Source organism: Homarus americanus, unplaced genomic scaffold (assembly GCF_018991925.1).
Source record: "Homarus americanus isolate GMGI-L3 unplaced genomic scaffold, GMGI_Hamer_2.0 scaffold44003, whole genome shotgun sequence".
Classification (NCBI taxonomy): domain Eukaryota; kingdom Metazoa; phylum Arthropoda; class Malacostraca; order Decapoda; family Nephropidae; genus Homarus; species Homarus americanus.
Window position 1 is genome coordinate 392,535 of NW_024721005.1, and position 27,748 is coordinate 420,282.

Sequence of the window (27,748 nt, forward strand, 5' to 3'; positions counted from 1 at the left end):
AGCTCAAGACCAACAAACTTCCACTGATTAAGTGGAACATTTAAGAAAATATAACTAATACTAATAAACTTATGAACCTTTAATAAATGTTAATAGAAAAAGACTCTCTAAGTGGACAGGAAAATCCACACAAGTAAGAGGCTGATGTATTGAGATCCAGTATTTGGGTAATCAAAAACAAAATATCCATGACTCCCAGGTATTTGCAACCTAGAGACCCTGTATCTATATATGCCCTTTCTAAAATGACTTGAAAGCTGATGAAAGAACCTGGGTCTACTTTCAACCCCAATCCTGGGCAAGGAATGGGAGGCCTGAGATTATATCTTTCACCCAAAAGAGGTACAGGTGTAGATCTCCAAATCCAGGACCCTTGGACCAAGACTGAACTGGTTTTTAGGATTTTCCAATTTCCTGTGTCCAAGGTAAACTAAATTACCCTCAGCCGAATGACAGTGTTAACTATTTACTTTAATCCTTTTCACCACTGATCGGCTCGTTAGCCGCTTGGGAGATCGGTCACGTCTCTGTCACGCACTGTTGGCAAGAACTGGGCATGCACTGGCTCCTGAATGTACCTGAACCTGCTCCAGTGTTGGTCAAGTCTTGTCTTGAAAGAGCTCACACTTGGTGCCGTCACAACACTTTCTGGTAGATTGTTCCTGCAGACCCTGCAATTGCATGAAGTCCCAAGCTCTCGGTGAGCTTGTTTGGCATTTTGCAACATAATACTGTACACCCTTTTCAGCTCCTCAGAGCAGTTCTGGTCTATCCTGAAGAAGTGTGCTACTAAAATAGCCATCAGAGAGATTGCTAAAATATTTCTGAATTTCTGAAATACAGTCCCAGTCACACCAATCAGGTATCCTGGCAACCCTGGACTGTCACTCATAAGCCTTGCTGATGCAGTTGCCTGATCCTCTAAGCGAGTTAAAAAATAATTCTTTTTGAAGAAAACACAAATAAATGAAGATTTTTTGCTACATACTGTACTAGACTGTACTGTACATTATCCAAATATCTGGTGTTAGAATTAAGTGTGATTCATTGAGAATGATAATTTCTAATGTCCAGAAAACTATTCAAATTATCATCTAATTCAATACTAGGCCTCACAAATATATTTTTCAAAATCAAAATCTTATATCATAATTGACAACATGACAACACATACATACTCCACAACAATGTCTTCTGGTCAAATAAAATAATTACAGTACAATATTGTAAAAGCAATGGTATTATTACCTTATCTACTAGCCATAATAAAATGCACAGGGCATTTGGACTGATTGCACATATATATGGTACATATTTATGTTTCCTTTGATACATAAATCAGTCATGTACTGATGGTTGTAAGTTTAACTTGTATAAACATTACATACATGATAGAGATGCTGAGGGCAGCGGCAGCTGTGCCAGCAGGTAACGGCCAGGTGAAAGTCAACTCCAAACCTGACTGCCATTCATCTGGCAGGTTATATACACATGATCTGTTGAAGAAAACATGATATAAATTATGAAGATAAATAATATATAAAAGATAAATATCCAAATTTCAACAAATATATCCTCTTAAAGATGAACAGAGTTTAAATGTGGCTCTTCCTGTTGGTTTCCTTCATTTTTTGACTCAGTCTTGTCTGGTGTGTGGTAGGAACACAGTAGAGGATTGTACTAGACCAGGGGTTTTCAACCTTTGTCTACTGTGTTCCCTTTTACAGTACAGTACAGTATATTGGTAATACCCACACACTTGTTGAAAGGGTTAATTTATAGAAAATAAAAGAATGACATCCATACTTGTCAAAAGTAAGAGCTCCATAAAATCATACTTGATACAACGACTCAAACTCAGACCTGTGGTAGTCTACTGTCCAATCTCCAGTGTTGGTGTAGTTGTTGGTGGTGACACTGCATTCTGGTGACACCACATCCTGAAACACCCATGAAGTGACATAGTTTACATATATTATGACTATATTTGTACATACTGTACAGTTAAAAGTAAAATGCAGCCTGATGAATCTTGGCACTAATGAATGATAGAATATACAAATCTGTTAAGAATATACTGCACTGTAATAAAAACCTTGAACATTTGAACTATGTATGCTCAGCCTATCCACTGTTAGAAGTATTTCTACTATCAGGAGTGTTGTATTTGGCACTATAATACTGTAATATAAGGCAAATACTAATACAATTCTTATTGAAGCATAAAATATTTACTGGCAATTTAAAAAAAATTATTGTAGAAATGAAAAAATATTAAATAAAATAACCAAGTAGTAAATTACAATATGTTGCACACTGAATTGTAATGTGACATTTTTCTCAGCACCACCATGTGTTGAGGTGCAGGCCAGAGCTGTAGAGAGAGTTCAGCCAACCAGGCACCATGTTGTTACTCAGTGGATAGGCTGTCTTCTTGGGCTTTCTCCCACATAATTTATTTACTTTTATTTTTATCCTCTTCGCCACTGGGTGGTCAGTTACATCTTTGTTATGCACTGTTGGCAAATACTGGGTATGTATGTACTGGCTCTTGAATGCTTATCCAATTGTAAATATATATGACAATTTTATTGAGTAAACATCATCATCCTCCTCCTCTACAGAACGAGCAGAAACTTCTTCATCAGCTGGGTAACAACATGGCGGCCAGTTGGCCAAACTCTCTCTATCTACAACTCTGGTGCAGGTGGTACTGTACAAAAATGCTCTCTGAGTAGGATTGATCTATTAATACTGTACTGCTTTACAAATACCAGATAAGAGAGATGATAAAACAGATTTGTTTAATGACAAAAGACTTGCGACTAATAAGAACAACAGGTTTATGTAAATTATCCATATTGTACCGTATAAATATGACTCCTGGAAATAAGCACCTAACAGCATTGTCAGCTATCCTTGGTCAAGTTGCCTTACTGTTTACCTTTGTTGTTTACCTGCACTCTCTAGGCACATAGAAAACTGTATACTCCCAGGGCCTATGTATGTATACCTACATTGTCTAGATTCATCCTGAACTGTATACTGCACCTGCATAGTTTTTCTGAATAAATGTTATGTATTATTATCATTATGATTTGCCCTTCCAGTATTACTACCCTTTTAAAAAAAAAACTACTGTGGTAATAAAAAGAATATTAATGCTGAATTCACGAGTTATGAAAAAACCTGGAAGAGCAACATACAGTACAGTATTACCCTGCTTTACATGGTTTCACTTTCCGCGATTTCTCATTTACGCGGTACCTTGCCAGAACCAGACTTTCACTTTCCGCGGTGCATCTACTCATATACGCGGTGAAGTATAATATTTTTTTTTTATTTAGCTCATAAAATTCATACAAATTACCCGGCCAGAGTATAATTTACATTGCTGGAATTCTTACAATATGATGATCATTTTGAATATAAACATCATGGATTTTGCATTAGACATACAAATTTTAGATCTAATGTAATAAGTTGGTTTACACAAAGCAAATATTTTATCTTTTGTGCAAAATATATGAAGTTTACATTCAAAATATTCCCTGACCTGCAAGGAATCCAGAAATGTCAATTATATTATCCTAACTTTAGTCTGAGGTATTATTTATTACTATATGTATGTTAAAATCTAGTGTTTTCACCCAAACATTTCTCACAGAGGTAGAAGCCAGTGAGCTGGGAAGAGGGGGGGAGTTGAGTCCATTATTTGAATGGACATTAACCTGGCAACTGTATTTCTCTTAAATATTAATTGTGTGTGTATACCATCATAAAATTAAGATGTTATTTTTACTACAACATACGTAGGTATTGTGTCGGAAAAAGTGGAGTTTGGGGGTCAGGGCAGTCTCTATTGGAATTAATCCCATATGTTCTGTTGTTCACTTTACGCGGTTTTCACTTTCCGCGGTACCCTGTGGGTTCAATTGACCGCGTAAATCGGGGTACTACTGTATATCCCACCCTACTCCTTGAGGGTTTCTCCTCAATGGATGGCCGGGTGTGAAGTTGGTCTTGGAACCAAGTTCTCTGATCAGGCCGAACAAGTGAAGAGCTGATTCTGCATGGAAAGTTCAGTCTCATGTGTTATTGGTATATTGTTAGGTACAGTAACTCTGTAACTTCTGATCTACCTTTTTTATGGGTATGGTTGTTACAGGAGGGCTAATTAGTGGATCTGCTTCATTCACCTTGATATAGGGTTTCCTGGTACCCTAACCTGTCTGTAGGCATGTTACACAAGTCTCTGTTCCCAGGCTTGGTCATAAAACAAGATTTTAGGAATCAATGCTCCATATATTATATTCATAATATCACATGTTAAATTATTTGCTGTAAATATCAGTCAAGATTAAATCTCCATTTTCTATTACCTGGTAATGTGAGTAGTACAAGAAGAATAAATGAATAACTGGAGTATGAAGTCATATTTTATGATAAACAGCAGGAATAGAGTGACATGAAAAATCTGTGCTGCTAATTCACCTCCAGGTAAGGTCTCCATCTGCTAAAGGACCTTGACATATTTGACAGCATGATACACTGTTCACAGTCAGACAATGTCAGATACAGTTATGATTTTCTTGCAAGCAGCATTCTCTCAACCATTCAAATCAGATTTGATTTTTTTTTTTTTTTTTTTCATTTATTGGGCACCCCCCTACATCCTTGTGTAAGGTGAAGCGCAGAAGCGTTTACAGCGCCCAACAGGGAAACATGCTAAGTTCATGCTTGCCTTATGTCTCATGAGTTAAGGGCGTAGAAGCCTGAAGAGTCGAGGGCGTAGAAGCCTGAAGAGTCAATGGTTTATGTCTAAGCAAGTTATTGGAAGCTCCAACAACTTGTCCCTGAATACGAATTCGCACCTTCCGATTTACAGCAGGTACCTACTTTGCTGCTAGGTGAACAGGGACCAAGGGGACTAGGAAGAGTGTCCAAACAACTTCCGCCGGCCCGGGAATAGAACCCGTGACATCTTGCTTGCGAGGCAAGAACGGTACCGCTCTACCACCAGCTCCCAGATTTGATTTGATGGTTGTCTCAAGGAGTTTTGAGGCTTAAGATCAAGAGGTCAATACTCTTATGTAAACTCATGTGATTTGGTCTCCTTCAGCTATAAAAGGAAATTCAAACTTTTGCTACACAAATGAGTTACCTGAGGTGGTCAGGATGGAATGGAAAGAAACTGTGAAGTGTATGAGATGTTTGGAGTTGAGGAGAAGGCAAAGGATGTTGATTATGGATTAGTGGAATGGGTGGAGAGAGTTTTACTGAGACAGCAGACATGTGAGAAGGATGCAAAAGCAAAGGACACTAAAGGCAATGCAGCAGATGCACTGGATAGAAGGAGGCCACTTATATCATAGAAGGAAAAGAAGGATCGGTACATTAAGCAGAGTAGGTAAAGGGGAGGGGATATGGGGAAGAGACAGGGCAAAGGAGAAATGTAGCAATAGGGCAGCATGGAGACTTCAAGTGCAACAATAACACCTATCATAGTCGATCTCCATACAGCCACTGTAAAGAGTACTGTACTGCCTAAAGAAGACCAGGATATCTTTTCAGGTTTGTTGTCATTTCAGAAAAAAAAAGAGAATGAATTTCCTCTCTGGCTGAAAGGGTTTTAATTACATGAACCTACATGATATTTTCAACCCCAGACAAGTAGCCTTGCAGGTCTTCAAGACATATGACAGATCCAAGAGACACAATTCTTTGACCTTGATTTAACTGGATGAGAATGAACTGCATGCAGCAAAAACTTATCCAAAACTTTATCATGTTGTGAAACATGTCAAGGTCCTCTGGCAAGGACTAGATCTGTCAGAAGCTTATGCAGAAGTTTGATGTTTAGTACAGTAACAATATATGGTAATTATATAAAAGTTGAGTCACTAATCAAGTATGGCTATAAATAGTCTTTTCATTTTTTGTGATGTGAGTCCATATTCTTCCTTTATAAACACCTTAGTTACCATGTTACTCTTCAGGCATATACTGTATGTACACTCAACTAACCAGTATTATTTCATAATTATACAATGAATTCCACAGTTCTGCAACAAATTCAGTAATTACTGCACAACATATTACCTTTTTAGAATAAAATTACATTAATATTGTACTTCACAACTTCTCTGACTACACAATGAACATCTTACCAGTAACTCACCTTGAGAATATCTGGGTTAATCCAAAGCAAAATGTAGTGGACGACTGGAGCCACATAACTCAGCACGACAACTGCCCAGTAGAAACACACCACCACTGTAGACCAGCCAACACCTGAACACATGAACATTTTAGCTCATAAATATTTGTCAACTTTATATTGAGGATTCTGGTGTAGAATAATGGTCTTATTCACGGAGTACAGTATTTGACAATTTTAACGAACAGCACATCAAAAAAAAGTCTAAAGCGATTTTCAGCCACAAAGATCACCTGCGATGATGGTCCTTCCCATCGTCAATATGGCTAACAGTTACTGTAGTGTTTTAATAATTTTACCACCTAGAAACATATCAAATATGTAGTGTAGTTTTCTGAAAGTACTGGTGAAATGATTAAGGGTGGGGAGACATCTTCCTTTAAAGGATGTAGAAAATGTTTAAGGCAGCTTGAATAAGTGAGAAGGAGAAAAACCAGAGGATTTGATGAAGGTTGTGCTATACTGTAGAGTACTGTCCCTTTATGTAAGGACATGGGTAGTGAGCACCTGTATGAGTGTGAGGAGGAACAAGTCCTTTTAGGATACCGAAACATAGTAGTAAAAGTATACAGTGGTCCCTTGGTTAACGAGCGCCTCGGTTAACGAGATTTCGGTTAATGATTTACCTTCCATAAGATTCTTAACTTCGGTTAACGAGCAATCCCTCGATTAACGAGTTTTTTACGAGCCGACTTCAACATGTTTTTGCTTGCATTTGGCGGTCAACCAGCTGTAGTATTAGTCCGCCAATACAGTACTCGGTTTTAGGGCTTAAATTCCTTACTATTTTAGTAAATATCAAGAAGTTTATACTATTCAATAATTTTAAAAGTTTAATATTAACTTTTTTAGTCATTTTAACAATTATTGAACATAATTGAAGGTAAAGAAACTAGTTTCTGGCGTGCCATGCAGCCTGTTAACACACCAGAGAGGCGTTAGTCTCTCTCTGTTTTCAGTGGAGGTAACATCTTGCTTGAGACTCTCTTCAACTAAACGCTTTTTTTTTCTGTGTTTCCAGGCAAATTATTGGTCATTTTGAAATATATTTTATATATTGACAATATATAATGCAGTGCAGTGTTGATTTAAAGATAATAATCTTGAAATACACCAAGAGAACTAAAATTTTATGGGTGAAATGGTGCCATGGGGTGACTTCTCTTCCACCCCAATGCCTTCTCTTCTTCCTTCTCCTCCACCCCCATTCTAATTCCCATCATCATCATCATCATCCAGGAGCCTTCTACATACACACCTCAAAGTAAGTGTACTTTTCTACCTTTTTTGTTGAATTTAGGCAATTTTCGGTGAGCTGGAACCAATTACCCAAAAACCCATTGAAACAATGGTTTCGGTTAACAAGTTTTTCGGTTAACGAGCAACCTGCTGGAACGGATTGTGCTCATTAACCGAGGGACCACTGTAATGGAAGTAAAGTAATTGGTGATCTTGTAGTTATGGAACTACAGTACTGTACAGAACATGTAGGAGAGGAGCTGGGATACTTTAGGAAAGGAATTTATACTATATGTAGCAGGTGATACAGGGAAGTTAAAAAAAGAAAGAAACCCCTGTATTTATGGACTTAAAACAGCATATGATAAAGCAAAGAGGAAGGCCCAGTGGAAAGTGAAGTTTATTGACAGCTATTAAGAGTGGTTTGGAATGACTGCAGGTTTATGCTAGGGGTGTGTACTGCATCCTTAGTTATTTAATATATTTTATGGGTAAAATACTGTCATAAATAAATATGGGTATAAGAATGGCAAATTCAGGGATTTTATGTCTGTTGGTATTATTAAGAGCCTTAATAGACAACACAGCAATGCTCAACACTAGCCACCTCCTTATCATGGGGGACTTTAACTATGGCGACATCGACTGGTATAATGAGTTCACCCCAAATGACTTGAATGACCCCGCTACTCTTTTTGTAGAAACTCTAAGATATAATTTTCTGTTCCAACATGTGACAGGTATACATGATGATTTCTTGCCATTACTCACCACACACTGCTTGCGGTCATGGTCACATGCAAACACCCAGGCCACTGGACCTCATCATAACAAACGAGAAGGGTATGGTGGCCAAACTGAAACGCCTTGCTTCAGTTGGCACCAGTCACCATGTAATGTTGTCATTCAGATTTAACTGTCACGACAAAACCAGGCCAAGGTGCAAATATTACAAGGGAAATTACGACGGGATGAGGGAGGAGATGAGGAGTATCCACTGGCCTGACTCACTAAGGCATAAGAACGCAGACACTACTCTGAATATCATAGCCAGTAAAGTGACCCATTTTATCGATAAATATATACCCAAGACCAAACCCAGTGCCTCTAGGAATACAAGGAGACCCCTACACATGAACCAAATGGTGGTCGACAAAGTTAAGAAGAAAACCCAGTATTCAAAGCGAGGGTTGGGTCAAACGATGAGCAGGACAGGAGGATATATGCAAGAGCCAGAAACCAAGCAAAGTCAGAGTGTAGAAGGGCTGAAAAGGTGTTCCAGAGGCTGGTTGCAAACAAGGTCAAGTCAAACCCAAAAGTGTTTTACCGCTATGCAAAGTCGAAATTAAAAACATGAGTAGGAGTATCGGACCTGAAGCTTGAAGAAGGTAGTTACGCAGATTCTGACCAGGACAAAGCTGAGGCATTGAACAGTTTCTTTTCCTTGGTGTTCAAAAGAGAGGATGCAATTAATTTTTCTATGTTTGAGGACAGACGGTTCAACACAACACTGACCCATATTGTGTTCAAAGAAGAAGTCAAAAGAAATAAACGGTCAAAGCTAAAGGTTCATAAGAGTCCCAGCCCTGACATGATGCATCCCAGAGTGCTAAGAGAGTTGTGTAATGAGCTTGCTGATCCCTGAAGATCCTGTTTTGTAAATGCCTGGATGAGCAAAAGGTCCTCATTTTTGGTCCTCAGTGATTGGAAAATGGCTTATGTGAGTCCTATCTATCTTCAAGAAGGGCGATCGTCACTCCACGAATAACTATAGACAGGTGAGCCTTACCAGCATATGTAAAGTACTTGAGAGCATTATAAGAGATGCCATGATGGAACATCTACTACGAAATAACCTTGTAAATGATTGCCAACACGGTTTTATGCCGCGGCGCTCCTGCTTAACACAATTACTCAAGGTACTGGATATTTGGACCCATATTCTGGAACAGGGTGGTAATATCGACATTATATACATAGATTTTGCCAAGGCTTTCGACACTGTACCCTGTGAAAGGCTGAAAATTAAACTGGAAGGGTATGGGATGCGGGGAAATGTCCTAGCATGGATCGGAGACCTTCTCCATGACCGCAAGCAGTGTGTGGTGATTAATGGCAAGAAATCATCAAGTATACCTGTTCACAAGCGGGGTACCACAGGGCAGTGCATTGGGTCCGCTGCTGTTTGTTTGCCGATGATGCCAAGTTATTTCAGGAAATCAAGAACCAAGCGGACTGTGAAGAGCTGCAGAAGGATCTCTGTGAGCTCCAAGAATGGTCGAAGAAATGGCTGCTGAGATTCAATGTTATGAAGTGTAAGAGGATGCACCTGGGGCGTACCAAGGGTAAGGAGGCGTATCATATGTCCCAATGGGATGAAGAAACTGCATTATTTGAGACAGAATGTGAGAAGGATCTAGGTGTGTATGTTGAAAATGAGCTGAAGTTCTCAGGCCATTGCGAGAAGGTGAATCAGGCAACTAAATTAATAGATCTTAAAAGAAGGTCGTTCAGATATCTAGAGAGTGTCCGTCCCTCATAACGATCTTCAGGAGTGAAGTGCTTCCCCGTCTGGAGTAATGTCACCCCGTCTGGTCCCAGAGATATACTAGGGACTGTCAGTTGATTGAAAATGTCCAGAGGAGGGCCACCAGACTGGCGCCTGCACTACGGCACCTCAGCTACTCTGAGAGATTAGAGTGCCTGAAATTGCCTAGCTTATACTACAAACGAGCAAGGCGGGACCTAATTGAGGTGTATAAACATCTCAAAGGGCACTACTTAGTCGAGTGCCTGGGGCTGGCGGACGCTCGCCCCACAAAAGGGTCACAGCTCAAGCTTGAAGAAGCCGCAAGCCCAGAAAACTGTGAGGGCAAACTTTTTCGGAGTGAGAGTTGTAAACACTTGGAACAATCTGCCAGAAAGTGTTGTGACGGCACTGAGTGTGAGCTCTTTCAAGACCAGACTTGACCAACACTGGAGCAGGTTCAGATACATTTAGGAGCCGGTGCATGCCCAGTACTTGCCAAGTGTGTAACAGAGACGTGACAGATCACCCAAGCAGTTAACACGCTGATCAGTGGTAAACAGGATAAAAGTAAAAGTTATTAATAGTTCAGTCTTTCATTGATGGTGAGTTGGGTTTTTGTCCCTCCTATAATCACTTCAATGGTAGAATTAGCACTGAAAAATTTTCACATTGCCTTGATTAAAACAACAGCCCTACACCTAAATCTATTAAATGTCAATACAGGTATAATAAAACTAATACAGTATTTAACATTACAGTACAGTGCTGAATAGGCGTGATAATAAAGTACTACTGTAATTTAAAGTTGCTTATTTACCATTCAACAAACTTTGCATTTACACTTAATATTGGTAAAATATGTGAGGCAAATATTGTTGAATGCCTAAAGTGACACATAAGTTTAGTAATTGTCCCCCTACAGCACTCCTCGGTGGTGACCAATATTTTGCTAAATTCCGATTCAGAAAGGATATAGGCAAGCACTGGTTTGGTAATAGAGTTGTGGATATGTGGAATAGGCTACCGAGTGCTATAGTAGGATCGGGGACGCTAGGGAGCTTCAAGACGAAGTTGGATAGGCACATGGAAGTGCTGGGATGGGTGTGAAAGGGATCTGCCCTGTATGGGCCAGTCGGCCCCCTGCAGTATCCCACCTTCTTATGTTCTTATGTTCTAACACTCCTACTAAACAATGTGATGGTAAATGAGTCTGAGAAAACAGTAATCATGTATAATTCATTAGAGCAACTATGGCTCAATAAACTGTGATTTCAGGTCAGACAACTTTGCCACTCTTACATACTGTAGCGCCTTCCTGAGGTATCATACTGTCCATAATAAACTACTTGCCATCTTTGTGGGCAGAGTGTGATAAGAGTACAGGGGGCATTCAGAATTGTATTTTGTTCACGAATATTTCGGTTTTTTTTTTAAATATGGAGAATATACTCAATAAAGACAATATTCTACTTCTAAAAAATAACAACACAAGAACACTGGAGATCACAGAAATCTGCAATTTACTCACCTCTGGCTATGGGAATAAGACGCCAGACAGCAAGAGAAGCTGAACTACTGAACTGTGAGAGACAAGCCTCCAGGTAGGCTAGTGGGGCTGCTACTACCACCAGGACGGCACACCACGCTGCCAGGAAGCTTCCTGTAAGTGTAACCACACACCAACCTGTCTTCAATCACCATAAATGACCATTCAAAGGAGTAATAATGATAAAAGTACAGCTAATATAGTACTGTACTGTATATCATTAAGTAAATAGTATCCTTACTCTTTACTAATCAAGACAAGATTTAGTGAATAAAAGTATACAGTACAGTATTGAAAAACAAAAAGTGCCTCATATAGTACAGTACCTGCACCATATTCATACAGTAAGCGTGGCAACCGCAGGAGTGAAGCAGCACCAATGATGAGGATGATGCCACATACACCTGACACCACACCACTCCAGGCCTCCCCGGAGTCTTCACCCCCAACTGTGTCACCAGTCTCACCACTCAGATACTGGGGGAATATACACAAGTACCTGTATACACATCACAAGTACTTTGTGTTAACAGACATACATGCACCCATTCAAACTCATGCTATCACACTCAAGCACATCAATGAGATTAAAAGAAACAGTATGTACATTAATGAATAGTCTAATTTTTTTATATTTCAAATACCCTGTATGTAAATCCAAGAAAGTGTAAAAAATCAAAGCTTCAACTTATGCTGTACAGCAAGATGAAAAATATAAAACAAAATATGAAAAAGTTCTCTTTCAAAATGAATCAACTTATAATTAAAGATCCTGTAAGAGTTTAACAAAACTAATAAATAATAGCATGGAAAAGACATGAGGAGAGTTTCATCAAGGGGGCAAGAGTGTGTCTAATTTCAGAAGTAGTGTCGTCATGCATTTATAGTTAAAAACAAGTTAATGGAAAGGAAATAGGAAAGAGGTACTTACAAGTATGATAGATACGGCTCTGGACAGCTGGGCAAGGCAGGTGAGAACCAAGGTCAGACAGGGCATCAAGGATATGATAGTCATCCCTACTATAGCTACACATACTTCTATCATGCATTATTTTAGTGTGGTAAATACATACAGTACTCTAAGTGGACAGGCTGGAACACAACAGAATTAAGGTATCGAGGCCCTGCAAGCCATTAAAACCTTGAAATTTAGTACTATACTGTACTGTATTGAGAATTACATCAGCAAATGTTTAATGCATTGTGTGGTCTGTTAAAATAAAGTGGTGAGCAATATTTGTCACTACCATTCTCTTCAGTACTTCTCAGTATATCAGCAAATTACTGCACAGTACAGTACAGTACTGTATAATATAAAGTAGACTGTATGTACAGTGATCTGACACTAAAATGTGTGAACAAATGTTCTCAAACTAGTAAATGTAAGAAAATATGTCTAAAATTTATATGTATGAAGGTATGTCCTCTGACACTGAAAAGTATAATGTTTTGTGATAGTACTGTACTAATATATACAAGTGAAAAACGTATTACTGTATGTATTTATTGACACTAGGGATTAATATAAGTGTTCTCGAACCGTAACATGTATGGCGTGTTTCTAATTCTACCTTGTGTGGAAATGTGACTTAAGAGTTCTTCGATGTGTGGATATGCATTCTCTTTTGTGTTCTCTTGACTTTGAATGTGTAAGGATGTGTTCTCTGTCTCTAGAAGGAAAAGGGATGTGTTCTCTGACTTTGGAATGAGCAGCAATTTGTTCTCTGGAATGAGCAGCAATTGGAATGAGCGGCGATGTGTTTTCTAACTCTTTGATATCTGAGGATGATTTCTTAACCCCACAATGCAAGAAGATATATGCCATGACACCAGACAGTACAGACATGCTCAAGAGAGAGATACAATATTCTGTAAATACACTGATTACCCTGACCTCTGTCCAATATAATGTGTGAACAATGTCATCTGATACACACAAAGAACATATTTGTTTGTTTGGTGGTTAACCATGACAAATACTGAAGTAATGTAAAGGGTCCACAGTAATACCATGCAGTGTTCCAACAAGCCAGGTTAAGTACTGTGCTGTACTGTACTATAAAGTCGAGTTCATATGGAAAACATAAAATGTACAGAACAAAATTAAAGTACCACTTTAAAAAGTTGAACAAAAATTAGGTTAATATTGACGACTAACCCGCGGATGAGTTATTTGTTTTACTGTTTATTTTTTTACTTTATTTTCATCGGTGAGTTCTGATATGATAATCATTCCTTGTGCAAATGCTTCGTTTGGTAGATAATTAGGAGCGCACTACTTTGTCTTCTCGGCTTTTATGTGGTAGTGACGTCTCATCCCAGGATGTAAACAGCCAATCATATTGACGTACAGTATTTTAAAACACTCCGCCATCCGGGCTTGATCAATGCCAATACTCAGTGTAAGCTTAAAAACCGTTCGGTACAGGCGGCTGCTCTCACGTCCACAAAAATATTGAAATTACACCATGTCATATTAAGTTCTTTCTGTTTAATATACCGGGGGGTTCCAGCTAGGAAGGTAGGTAAAGGTTAAGTAGGTTTGTTTGGTGAGGTCTTATAACAATGTTTCTGCTGTTTGTTTTTCATATCAACTAAGGTTAGGTTAGGTATAATTTAGAAATAACCACTTTTAAACACATTTGCACAAACTACGACAGTGTTCACTATATAACACAGTGAAATTGCAGAATTTTTATAATAATTTTCTATGAAAAATCGGCCACGGGTCAGTCGTCAATAATTACCCAAAATAATTTAAGATAAAGACAAGGACTGAACAAGGTAAAATATTTGGAACATCTGAACACTCTACAGTCATTACATACACACAAACCTGATACATCAAATATTCTAACGAAGAAATTACAGTAAAAAAATTACAATGACACTATTTTCTCAGAAAACTGCAATGAAGTGAAAATATCAAAATTTGCATTCAAAGGGAATCCATTTTGGTAAATTATTTTTCCTTCAAAACAGCTATTTCCAAAGTCATGTTAGTTTCAAAAGGTAATATTAAGATACAGTACATGCATATAAAACCTGGGATAAGTATAAAATCTTGGACTTCTTCATGACATATTCTGAACAATACTGCAATTGGTGATGAACTGTGACAAAAGATGAATAATCAAACTACTGTACATTATACAGTACTGTTAAAACAGGTAAGAACAACACGTATAAACAAACCGAGGAGGATGAATGAATGTTGAAAGAGGCGGTGAGTAGTGAGACTCCTGGGTGGGTGGGTGGGTGGGTTCTGAAACTCTGGTGGGTGGGTGGGTGGGTGGGTTGTGAGACACTGAAGTGGGAGGGTAGGTGGGTTGTAAACATTGGGGTGGGTCGGTGGATTAGTATGGAAATCAGTCTAAAGTGTTATTTATCATCAAACAAGAGTACTCGTTTCTCACAACCCCTTCTTCCAGTCCTTACTTTCACCCTAACTCCCTCCCACTACCCATACTTCCTCTTTTTTACTCCCACTACCCATACTTCCTCTTTTTTACTCCCTCATCCCTACTTACTATCTTTTATTCCCTCTACCCCTACTTTCTACCTCCATTATACTCTCTACCCCTTACTCCCTTTATATCCTCTATCCCCTTTCTTCCCCCGTACCAGCACTCAGCCTGGCTTGGCGTGGGCGACGAGTCTCCCACACGTATACTTATGACTCCCTGAAGGTCAGTCGTGTTCTAACCCGTGCCAAAAAGTTCGTCTCGCCTCCACAGGCCCTCCTAACACTTGTTTACCTGTTAAGTTGGTTTAACACCGTTAAGTAGATTTATCTATTTCTACTGTTGTATATTCTGTGAAAATTATACTGTACGTGTGTGTGTGTGTATACTGTACTGTATAAAGATACCGGTATCCTGAATGTGAGACACACACACAATAAACACCTGTGTAATGTTATTGTATATTCATTTTAGCCTAACACCTGTTCACCCCCCGGCTGTAGTGTGTTACTCTTCATCAAACTTCCATCTTCACTGTCACAACTTCCATCTTTTTTTTACCTGTTGTACAGACCTCTCTTTAACGACAGTCAGAAAACCTTACACAGCCAGGGAGAAATAAGCGGATCTATGGCCTGAGTCATACTCCTGATAGGTAACAACTGAACCGTCCATGTGTGGCGCTGGTGGCAAACACACCCTCTCACCCCTCCCTCAACCTTCCTTCCTTTCTCTTCCTCGCATTTCTTCCCCAACTTCTCTTCCTCTTCACCCCCTTCAACCTTCCTTTCTCTTCCTCCTGCTCTTCGTCACATTTCTTCCCTAATTTCTCTTCCTCTCCCCCCTTCTCAATACATTTCTCGTCTTCTCTCTCTCTCTCTCTCTCCCCTTCACTTCAGATATCCATTTATTTCGTTGTCGATTTCTTCCTCGTTCTCCCCCCCCCATCTATTGCCTCTTCTCTTCTTTACTTCATCCTCTTTTCCCTTCCTCTATCACCTCTCTTCTTTACTTCCTCCTCTTTTTTCTCCATTCCTCTCCTCCCTCCCTCTTTTCTCCTTCCTCTCCTCTTCTCCCTTCCTCACTCTCCTCTTCGTCCACCTTTCTTGTGATCGATATTTGTGACAGGAAACGACCTACGTGTTTTTCCCCCTCTTCTCTCCCCTCCTTTACCTCCAGCTTACCCTCACTTTACCCAAATGGTTCCTTACTCTAGGTTTACCCTCACCTCACTCTTGCCTTAATATCATACCTAAATCTTGCCCTTTCACTCCTTGCCTAAGTCTTCCCTCCCTGTTACGTTACTCCTTACCTAGTCTCCCTTCCTCTTGTCTTTCTCCTTGCTTAAGTCTTTCCTTCATCTTAGTTACGACATTTTCCTTATCTTTCTTCCCACTTGCCTGACCAAGCGCCTCACACACTACCCATCCAGTCGTGTGTGTGTTGGGCTGATGACGAAAGAAATGGTGACAAAGTTTTGACCATCAGGAAAATGAGGTTTTCCCGGTGTTACTGTTGCAAACCTTTCAGAAATGTTGACAAAAATTAAGAAGAGATGAAATAGCGGTTTTGTGTTGAGTGTGGCAGTAGAGAAGACAAGTTGGTGTGGTATGTGTTGACTGACGGGCGAGCGGGCGTAGTGATTGCGTCTTGTGTTGTGGCGGACAGATGTGACATGGTGGTGAGGGTTGTGTCACTCAGTCGCCACCACAGCCCTATCGTCTAGCGTAAATTTGTGATAATAGAGGAAATGTAAAGTATAATGATACGTGACTCATAATGTATAACGATTTACAGATCGTATATGTAAGCAATATTTCACCAAATTGTCAATGCACACACAAGTAACTGGTCGTACAAATGGCCTCCTACACACTGGTAGCCAATATGGAAGGGACACGGCCAAACAGTGACGTGAAGACCGCTGAAGAAAACTAAAAAGGGATGTCGTATACCTGTAACACCAAGCACAGGTGAGGGACTGGCACCCACACGGGGAGGGGGGGGTAATGGAGGGTGTAGGTGAGGGGGACCAGCACGCACACACAACCATCAGTATGCACAACAAAAGGAACACAATACAGTGGAGGGGTTAGTATGATAAGACTTAGAGTAACTTGTCGATTACGGCAGAGGACGAGACAGTACAGTACATTACAGTGTTTAGGGCACTATCTAAGGTTCTTTTAGACAAGGACAGGTAGAGCACTGGTTGGCAGGTGTGGAAGTCCCTTCTGGTGTAAGAACTGTACAGTATAACATACACCACCCTTCATATTGGTTTCAGGTTACAGTGTAGAATACAGTGTACACAAATAAGAGTGCAGGAAACAGTGAGGTGCAGGATACACAAGTTAGAGTGCACAGTATAGGTGACCATGTTGAAGTGTGCGGTATACGACAAAATGCACATCAGTCAGTCTGTCCAGCGGTACAGTGTGATGGTGTGTACAGTGACACCACCTCATAGTACAGTGAACAGAGAGAGCCTCGTACAGCTGAGAAGGATACAGGATGAAGAGTTTTATAAACAGGGTACTGTCGAGTAAAGCTGGGTGTACCAGGGTGTTGTAGTATACAACAGGGTGTAGCAGGGTGCTGTAACATAAAGCAGGGTGTGCCAGGGCGCTGCAAAATAGAGCAAAGTTCAGTGAGTTAGGAAGAGGAAGGATAACATGAGGAGGTACAGGAGGTAGAGGTACCCACGGGTCTGGCGGGGGAGTGGACCAGTGTGAGGGAGGAGGTACAGGAGGTACTCACGGTTCTGGCAGGGGAGTGGACCAGTGTGAGGGAGGAGGTACAGGAGGTACTCACGGTTCTGGCAGGGGAGTGGACCAGTGTGGGAGGAGGTACAGGAGGTACTCACGGTCTGGCGGGGGAGTGGACCAGTGTGAGGGAGGAGGTACAGGAGGTACTCACGGTTCTGGCAGGGGAGTGGACCAGTGTGAGGGAGGAGGTACAGGAGGTACTCACGGTTCTGGCAGGGGAGTGGACTAGAGTGAGAGTGGACCGGTGGCACTCGTCGGAGGAAGCGGTGTCCTCCAGCACTGACCCACCGCTGCCGCCCTCGCCCCACCACCCCACCAACGGTCGCACCTGCAGGCACACAACCCACCCCTTGTTTATTCGGGTGACCCTTACATCGGAGACTAACCTCGTACCATATAGGGCTGAAGCCTAACTTTACGACTCATCCTTAACTTTACAACAGACTCGTAGTGGTAAAGTCAGTTCTCATTATGATGGTACGATTCAAGGGTCACACCGAGGCCCTACTCAGCGCTGGTCTTGGTGTTCATAAGTGTTAATGCAAGAGCTAAGGTGAGTAATGCTGTTATCAGTTCATTGTCTGGTCTGGTTTACACTCTGGACCATAAAAAAATATGTCGATGGGGGTTATATCATGTAATAAGCAAATAGTTTACTTTTAATTCATGTCCCAATACTAAGAATGAAAGTTTAAAGATTTAGAGAGAAAAAAAGTTGGCGTCAGTGAGTCATTATGGAGAATCCTGGGCAAAAATAAATTATTGTATCCCACTGGTCATTTACGTAGTGTTTATTGACTTGTTATTTACCAGTTGACCCCTTACAGAGTGAGTCACCATGATGGATTCATATCATATTTACCTTCCAGCTTCCAGTAACACAAAGTACAACGTTAAGCTCTGTTCTTTGACTCATTTTTCCGTCTATTTCTCTTCCTTATTCTTCTCCCAACACAGTGGGGTAGAATAATCATATTCTTTCTTGAATAACCAGAAACATCAAGACATTCTACTGCCCTTTTGTCTAAAAGTTCATGTGGATTTAATTCACATTCCCCCCCATGTTGGGTGTGCCTGATGAGCCACTCTGCTAGGGTCTGGCTACTCCTCAGTCGACAGTGTGGGAAGAGTGATTCACGTGACATCCTTACAGCTAGGTACCTTACCCAGGCCAGGGAGGAGGGTGGGACACTGTTAGCAGCTCTGAGGTGGTTAAGGCATAGGGAGACCATGAAGCAGTGTTGTGGTTTCAATCACCAAAAACTTACTTGTTCCTCCTGTGTGTCTGCCACGGCTGGGGCCTCCAGCGGCTTGATCAATAACACTGCTCCCATTTTTCACGATTGAAGTTCCGCAAAGGAACATGATTTTGACAAGATAGGCTCAGCCCGAGGCGGAGATGAACACAATATCCTGTCTTTCCATTTAGTGACGTTCAGAAGTTTTAGCGTCAGTCACCACCACCGAGGGGCGGTTAGTGCGCGCGCTCTCTCGCCTGAGGTACAACTGTATCCAGCCTCAACTATAACCTTTATCAACTGTATTCTACTTAAACACTCATTCATCTCCACTATAATCTACGTAAATTGTCATCTACCCACACCAATAACTTATATTCCCTTAATGTACGTAAAATGTCATCTACTCGTACGTATGCATGTGTATATATATATATATATATATATATATATACACGTGTCTGGTTGCAGGCAGGACAGGTAAGAGTGTTGTGCAGTCGGCCAGGTGGTGTCCGTGTTCACGTTGCGTCACATCTTCCTACTCTAGTGACTCGTCTCAACCTATACCACCGGTGCTCGACTTGGAACTTCAGCTTGGCGATAAACATGATTTTTTTTTACATACAAAATATGTACAAGCAGATTTCAGACAATTCAGTGTACATTAAAGCAGTCTGTGTCATAACACCGCTTCAGTGCCTACGATACATTTGTATAATTTTTTTTAAGTCACTAAACAATGTCATGTTTGTCGTTACGCTAAAGTTTGAAATATAAGAGATTAATTGTTAGCAGAGTCGTTAATTCACACTAATCACCTCGCACTACCGGTCTAGTAACTATAAATATATATAAACAATGACCTTGAGTGCGAACCAGCTGATGCTTCAGCTGATCAATGTTCTAAAAATTTAATCTACTGACTGACATTGACCCACATTAACCTACATCAGGACTGAGGTGGATACAGTTAGCAGTTACTACAGCTTGCCCCCAACAGTAACCCTATGAGACGCTTCTAAAACTATGACTATAATGAATGTCCTTGATGTTGTACCTCATAGTGTAGAGGACAGCGGCCCCCAGGTGAGAGGAGTGAGTCTGACTCCGTGAAAACCACGGACAAAAGAGCCCTCCAGGTCCTGTCTGGTCTCGTGTCTCCCGGGATGGGAATCCAAAGCCAGTGAACTTGTGGTGCTCCCACTAAGCACTTCTGAAAGCCTAAGCTAATGCAGCTGATGACATTTTGGAAGCGTTGACTCACCTGAATGTCTGGGTCCACCTTGGTGCCCCCCGGGACGGAGGCGGCAGAGGAGGGCCTCGTATTGTCACTGTCGTTCTTGCCCAACGCGTGCCCGTTCACCACCACCGCATCCCCGCCGTTCACAGCAGCCGTCAAGTGGTGGAGATCTCCGTTGGTGATTCCGTTAGTGTGGTGGAGCTCAGTGGTGGTGTAGGTATGCGGGGTGTTGGAGTAGGTCACCTGTTGGTCGTTCACTACGATGGTCACTGACTTACTCTTCTCGTGGGTGTTCCTCTTGGCCTCCCCGTTGGCGGTGGTCTTCGTGCTGGTCTTGCGTGGTGTTGTGTTGGTCTTCTTCCTGCCCAGCTGCTGACTCGACGGCGTCTCCTCTGCGATCCTGTCTTGCTCGGCGGCGTCGCCCACGGGGATGGTCACCACGCTCGGTGACCTGACCTGCCCATTGTTCGTGTGACGTTGTTGAGGGTCAGTGGAGGGGCCTCCGTTCACCACCACCACCACGCCTCCGCTGCTCCGTTCTGAAGCACAATAGATACATCAGTGTACAAGATCTATGACCTATGTTACTCACACACACACACACACACACACACACACACACTATAGTGAACATTTGTAACAACTTTTAATTAACATGAATTCGTGTGAACTCGGGTGGGGAGGGAGGGGGATTTAATTGCCAGAAACAATGTAAGTTGTCTCTCTTTCTGTTCATAAAATTAGTAAGAATAGGAGCGAAAAAACTAAATCATTTAGCACTGTGTAAAGCTGGAGAGGGTGTGAAGAAGTCTTATAGAGCTGGAGAGGGTGTGGAGTCTAGTGCTGGAGAGGGCGTGTAGTCTTATAGTGCTGGAGAGGGCGTGGAGTCTTCATTTAGCACTGTGTAAAGCTGGAGAGGGTGTGAAGAAGTCTTATAGAGCTGGAGAGGGTGTGGAGTCTAGTGCTGGAGAGGGCGTGTAGTCTTATAGTGCTGGAGAGGGCGTGGAGTCTTATGGTGCTGGAGAGGTGTGTGGAGTCTATAGTGCTGGAGGGTGTGGGAGGTGCTGGAGGGGTCAAGTCTTATAGTGCTGGAGAGGGGTGGAGAGTCTATAGTGCTCGAGAGGGTGTGTGGAAGTCTTATAGTGCTGGAGTGCTGGAGGGGCGTGGAGTCTTATAGTGCTGGAGAGGGTGTGGAGTCTATAGTGGAGAGGGTGTGAAGAAGTCTATAGAGCTGGAGGGTGTGAGTCTTATAGTGCTGGAGAGGGTAGATCTTATAGTGCTGGAGAGGGGTGTAGTGGAGTAGTGCTTATAGTGCTGGAGAGGGTGTGTGGAGTCTATAGTGCTGGAGGGCGTGGAGTCTACTATGGTGCTGGAGAGAGGGCGTGTAGTCTTATAGTGCTGGAGAGGGTGTGGAGTCTTATAGTGCTGGAGAGGGTGGGTCTATAGTGCTGGAAGGTGTGTAGTCTTATAGTGCTGGAGGTGTGAGTCTTATAGTGCTGGAGAGGGTGTGGAGTCTTATAGTGCTGGAAGGCGTGGAGTCTTATAGTGCTGGAGAGAATGAGTCTTATAGTGCTGGAGAGGGTGTGAGTCTTATGTGTACTGGGAGAGGGGCGTGGAGTCTATGGTGCAGGGAGAGGGGTCTATAGTGCTGGAGAGGCGGGAGCCTTATAGTGCTGGGGGCGTGGAGGTTGGATAGTGCCATAGTGCTGAGAAAGAGGGCGTGGGAGTGCTGGAGAGGGTGTGGAGTCTATAGTGCTGGAGAGGGTGTGGAGTCTATAGTGCTGGGAGAGGGTGTGTGGAGTCTATAGTGCTGGAGAGGGTGTGGAGTCTCAGTGCTGGAGAGGGCGTGGAGTCTATCAAAGGAGAGGGCGTAGTCTTATAGTGCTGGAGAGGCGTGAGTCTATAGTGCTGGAGAGAGGGCGGGAGTCTTATAGTGCTGGGAGAGGTGGAGTCTATAGTGCTGGAGAGGGTGTGGAGTCTTATAGTGCTGGGAGAGGTGTGTGGAGTCTATAAAAGGAGAGGGCGGAGTCTTGAGAAAGGGAGAGGGTGTGGGAGTCTATAGTGCTGAGAGAGGGTGTGGGAGTCTTATAGTGCTGGAGAGGGTGTGGAGTCTATAGTGCTGGAGAGGGTGTGGAGTCTTATAGTGCTGGAGAGGGTGTGGAGTCTTTTATAGTGCTGGGAGAGGGTGGAGTCTTTATAGTGCTGGGAGGGTGTGGAGTCTATAGTGCTGAGAGTGGTGTGGGAGTCTTATAGTGCTGGAGAGGGCGGAGTGTGGCAGTGCTGGAGAGGGCGTGAGTCTTATAGTGCTGGAGAGGTGTGTGGGAGTCTATAGTGCTGGAGAGGGCGAGTCTTATAGTGCTGGGAGAGGCGTGGAGTCTTTATAGTGCTGGAGAGGACGTGAGCCTATCGTGCTGGAGAGGGCGTGTAGTCTTACAGTGCTGAGAGGGCGTGGGAGTCTTATAAAGGACAGGGTGAGTCTATAGTGCTGGAGAGGGTGTGTGGAGTCTTATAGTGCTGGAGAGGGTGTGGGAGTCTATAGTGCTGGAGAGGGCGTGGGAGTCTATAAAGGGAGAGGGTGTGAGTCTATAAAAGGAGAGTGGCGGGAGTCTTATAGTGCTGGAGAGGGTGTGGAGTCTATAGTGCTGGAGAGGGTGTGGAGTCTTATAGTGCTGGAGAGGGTGTGGGAGTCTATAGTGCTGAGAGGGTGTGAGTCTATAGTGCTGGGAGAGGGTGTGTGGAGTCTTTATAGTGCTGGAGAGGGTGTGGAGTCTTATAGTGCTGGAGAGGTGGAGTCTATAGTGCTGGAGAGGGGTGGGAGTCTTGTTATAAAAGGAGAGGGCGTGGAGTCTATAGGCAAGGAGAGGGCGTGAGCCTCAGTAGTGCTGGAGAGGGGTGTGGGAGTCTATAGTGCTGGAGAGGCGGGAGCCTTAGTGTGCTGGAGAGGCGGGAGCCTTATAGTGCTGGAGAGACGTGGGAGCCTATCGTGCTGGAGAGTGGCGTGTAGTCTTATAGTGCTGAGAGGGCGGAGTCTTATAGTGCTGGGAGAGGGTGAGCTCATAGTGCTGGAGAGGGTGTGGAGTCTTATAGTGCTGGGAGAGGGTGTGGAGTCTATAGTGCTGGAGAGGGCGTGGGAGTCTTATAGTGCTGGAGAGGCGGGAGTCTTATAGTGCTGGGAGAGGACGTGGAGCCTATCGTGCTGGAGAGGGCGTGTAGTCTTATAGTGCTGGAGAGGGCGTGGAGTCTTATAGTGCTGGAGAGGGTGTGGAGTCTATAGTGCTGGAGAGGGCGTGGGAGTCTTGCAGTGCTGGAGAGGCGGGGCTGGAGAGACGGGAGCCGTGAGAAAAGGACAGGTGTGGAGGTCTTATAGTGTGGGAGTCTTATAGTGCTGGGAGAGGGTGTGTGGAGTCTTATAGTAAGTGGAGAGGGTGTGGAGTCTATAGTGCTGGAGAGGGCGTGTGGAGTCTTATAGAAAGGGAGAGGTGTGGAGTCTTATAGTGCTGGAGGGGCTATAGTGCTGGGAGCCTATAGTGCTGGAGAGGTGAGTCTATAGTGCTGGAGAGGGTGGGAGCCTATAGTGCTGAGAGGGGTGTGGAGTCTATAGTGCTGGGAGGGTGGAGTCTTATAGTGCTGGAGAGGGTGTGGAGTCTTATATAGGCTGGGAGAGGGTGGAGTCTATAGTGCTGGAGAGGGCGTGCAGGAGAGGCGGGAGTCTTATAGTGCTGGAGAGGGTGTGCAGTCTATAGTGCTGGAGAGAGGTGGAGTCTTATAGTGCTGGAGAGGTGTGGAGTCTGAAGGGAGAGGGCGTGGGAGTGCTGGAGAGGGTGTGGAGTCTTATAGTGCTGGGAGAGGGTGTGGAGTCTTATAGTGCTGGAGAGGGTGGTGGGAGTCTATAGTGCTGGGAGGTGGGAGAGGGAGAGGGCGGAGGTCTTATAGTGCTGAGAGGGTGTGGAGTCTATAGTGCTGGAGGGCGGAGCCTATAGGCTGGGAGTCTAGTGCTAAAAGGGGAGAGGGTGTGGAGTCTTATAGTGCTGGAGAGGGGTGGGAGTCTTATAGTGCTGGGAGAGGCGTGGAGTCTATAGAGAGGGCGTGGGAGTCTAGGGGAGTGCTATAAAGGGAGAGGGTGGAGTCTATAAAGGGAGAGGGCGTGGGAGTCTTATAAAGGGAGAGGGTGTGGAGTCTATAGTGCTAAAGGAGAGGTGTGGGAGTCTATAGTGCCGGGAGGGGAGAGTGCTGGAGAGTGGGAGTCTATAGTGCTGGAGAGGGCGTGGAGTCTTATAGTGCTGGAGAGGGTGTGGAGTCTATAGTGCCGGGAGAGGGCGTGGGAGTCTTGGAGCGTGGAGTCTATAGTGTTGGGAGAGGGTGTGGAGTCTATAGTGCTGGAGAGGCGTGGGAGTCTTATAGTGCTGGAGAGGGGTGGGAGTCTATAGTGCTGGGAGAGGGCGGAGTCTAGTGAAAAGGGAGAGGCGTGGAGTCTTATAGTGCTGGAGAGGGTGTGGAGGAGTGCTGGAGAGGGGTGTGGAGTCTTATAGTGCTGGAGAGGGCGTGGAGTCTATAGTGCTGGAGAGGGTGTGGAGTCTTATAGTGCTGGAGAGGGTGTGGAGTCTTATAGTGCTGGAGAGGGTGTGGAGTCTATAGTGCTCGAGAGGGTGTGGAACAGTGTTATAAATTGAGTGTGAAGGGCAGGAGTCTTACATGGTCAGTGTGGAGGAGTGGAAAAAATTTTAGTGTGAGGGACAGGAGGAGGAGGCCGTACCTGGTGGAGACAGGGTGGCAGTCAAGGTCTCCGACACGGGTCTCGACGTCGGGGCGTTGACCAAGACAGAGGGCGGCCTGGAGGGAGTGGCAGGGGCGCTCGTCGGAGTTCTCTGGGGACTCGCTGTCGTCGCCATCCCTCTCTGGGGACTGTTGACTGGGGTCTGTTCATTGCCGGGCGCCTTTTGGGGACTGACTGGTATCTTAGGAGGGCCAACCGGCATTTTCAGAGGACTGACTGGTATTTTCTGGGGACTGACTGGTATTTTCTGGGGACTGACTGGCATTTTCTGGGGACTGACTGGCATTTTCTGGGGACTGACTGGCATTTTTTGAGGGCTGATCAGCAGTTGTTGTGCGTTGACTGGCAATTTCTGCGGACTGACGTGTATTTTCATTGGAGTAATCGGAATTTTCGGAGGAGTGGCTGGCACTTTCTGGGGACTGACTGGAATTTTCTGTGGACTAGTGGTTGAGGAATGCGAGCCAGACACCGCGTCGTGTGGACTGACAGCTCCAGACTGCGGACTACACGCTATGTGGAGTGTAGTGGTGTGTGGACTGGCACCCTCCACACTGCCCATGACAGGGATGGCAGAGACGTGTCTGCTGGGGGTGGACCCGCTGCTCCTGAGGGGGCTGCCGGCCGTCGACTCTACCCTCGACGGGGACTTGGCCGGAGTAGAAGACACTGATGGACTTTTTGCTCCGGGAGAGTCCCTCATCGCAGAAGACGTCTGAGGGGCGTCCTGAAGAGTGGGGGTGGAGAGGGACGTCATGTCTGGGGCCTCTGTCTTAGGTGAGGTCGCTGACGCTTGAGGTCCATCGTCGAGGGTGGAGGTAGAGTGAGTGGTGAGGGGCGTGGAGGAGAGGGAGGAGGGAGGAGACGACAAGGAGTGGGTGGGGGACGACACGTGGGGTGGCGGCGACGACACCAGAGGCAATTCGTCCCCTCGCACGCTCACCGTCCCTGACAACTCACGCTGCAAGGAGAGAACACCAATGTTAGTGAACAATTATAACTCTGGTACACCTACAAGCAGGTTCCTACACACTAACACAATATAAACCCGCTATCTTAGAGTATACCTCAGACTCGCCTTACCTCACCGTAGTGTAGGAGCCTCTGAGCCTCAGAGGCTCCTACACTAGTAAGAGGTAAAGCGCGGTCAGAACCTGACTTGACTAATGATGAAAAGGACTGATCTTTGTTGCCAGGCTCCCCTCACCATACACTCCTCCCATCCCATCTCCGGGAAGGTCCGGGAAACATATCATCTGTCTGTACATCACAACTCCTAATGCAGACGTAACATTCACATACACTAATCACCAACACGCTATGACAGGCGCAGACCTTACATCATTATCTTGGTTACTCGCCCTGACTACCCACACGTGTCATACATTCATCACTGCCCGGGTTAACTCCACCTACTAGCAATTAAGATATAAATTGAGAAAGATCACGATCAAATTCTTACTCTGAAAAAGTTTTCATTCATGACCTCCACATTCCGCGGTGTGCGAAGAGGAGAATAATGTACACAGTCCTCACCAGCGCCACAACACTGAGGCTGCGGCATGAATAAGTTCTTTTAAAATAGGCACAACAAACCAGTACTACCTAGCCTACCTAACTTAGCTAACAATAATCTAATAAAAGATCAGTTGATAAGGATAGATTAAATTGGTCCACTTTGTCGTTTTAAGAGAACTGTATAATACGAAGTAAAATAATACAGTTTGCAATGCCTTACTGGAACAAATTAATATACAACTTTTTTATTATAAACTCAATATTAATATTGGTTCCCTTCTTCTCACACTAAGCGGCCAAATTTGGAGGCAAGAAGCACTTTTACACTACAGAATAAAAAATTTGTCAGGACTCAGGGTGTTAAAGCAGGATAGAGCGAGCTTTGTCATCCCTAACATGTTAATTAGTGGCTGATATATTATTACCTGATGATTTTGTCATGTGATGTTTTGTTACTCTAATGTTTTATAATTTAGTGTCTTGCGTAAAACAAAAGAAAACAAAAAATCGAAATCCAGACAATGTTGCCATTTCGTCAAGCCAGAGGACAACCAATCAACATTCAGGATAAAATGTTGCCAATTCTTAACGCCAGAGGACAACCAATCAACACACAGGACACCATGCTGCCAATTATTCACGTCAGAGGACAACCAATCAACACACAGGATACAATGTTGCCAATTATTCACGCTAGAGGACAAGCAAGAGCCAAGAGTGAATGAATCAGGCGGTGCATTGTGTGAGACGTGGCACCATGGAGGGTCACAGGTAAAGGCTGTAGTTATGCGCTATCACGTATGCCCCGCTGTGTGTGTGTGTGTGTACTTGCCTCTTACCCAACACCTTCACCCCCACCTGTTGTGTCGACAAGGTTGCGTAAAAGTTTTGACCTCTGCACCATGGTGTTTGGTGGCCTCACGTGGCACTACAACCTGGCATAAATTTTTCCAGTTTCAACGACACACAAGCGTCCCTCAATACACTTGTGTGACAATTTAGACTCAAGCCTTACGCAAACGTTTGTAATTAAAGAGAAAACGAATATATTTAATTCCACACAACACAATCGTTTCTAAATAGAGTGGCTTCACTGCGTGGGTAATGGCTGACTGGCTCCACGTGTGGGTAATGACTGACTGGCTCCACGTGTGGGTAATGGCTGACTGGCTCCACGTGTAGGTAATGCCTGACTGGCTCCACGTGTAGGT

The 27,748-nt window shown here is 43.7% G+C and overlaps 1 protein-coding gene across 5 annotated transcripts in view; it reads right to left on the reverse strand.

Annotated features, from left to right (window-relative positions):
- The window catches only part of LOC121861306, a 115,769-nt gene that overhangs the window by 18,637 nt on the left and 69,384 nt on the right, over positions 1-27,748 (reverse strand). For 3 of the 5 annotated variants that reach the window (XM_042358953.1, XM_042358952.1, XM_042358950.1), the window contains 9 exons: positions 24,999-25,980; positions 20,270-20,784; positions 17,973-18,095; positions 12,467-12,493; positions 11,862-12,012; positions 11,518-11,649; positions 6,182-6,294; positions 1,864-1,940; positions 1,389-1,496 (listed from right to left, as the gene is read on the reverse strand). In XM_042358953.1, the coding sequence (XP_042214887.1) occupies positions 1,389-1,496; positions 1,864-1,940; positions 6,182-6,294; positions 11,518-11,649; positions 11,862-12,012; positions 12,467-12,493; positions 17,973-18,095; positions 20,270-20,784; positions 24,999-25,980 (2,228 nt within the window). The remainder of the gene's footprint in view (positions 1-1,388; positions 1,497-1,863; positions 1,941-6,181; positions 6,295-11,517; positions 11,650-11,861; positions 12,013-12,466; positions 12,494-17,972; positions 18,096-20,269; positions 20,785-24,998; positions 25,981-27,748) is intronic. The other 2 variants (XM_042358951.1, XM_042358954.1) reach the window with 2 other exon arrangements.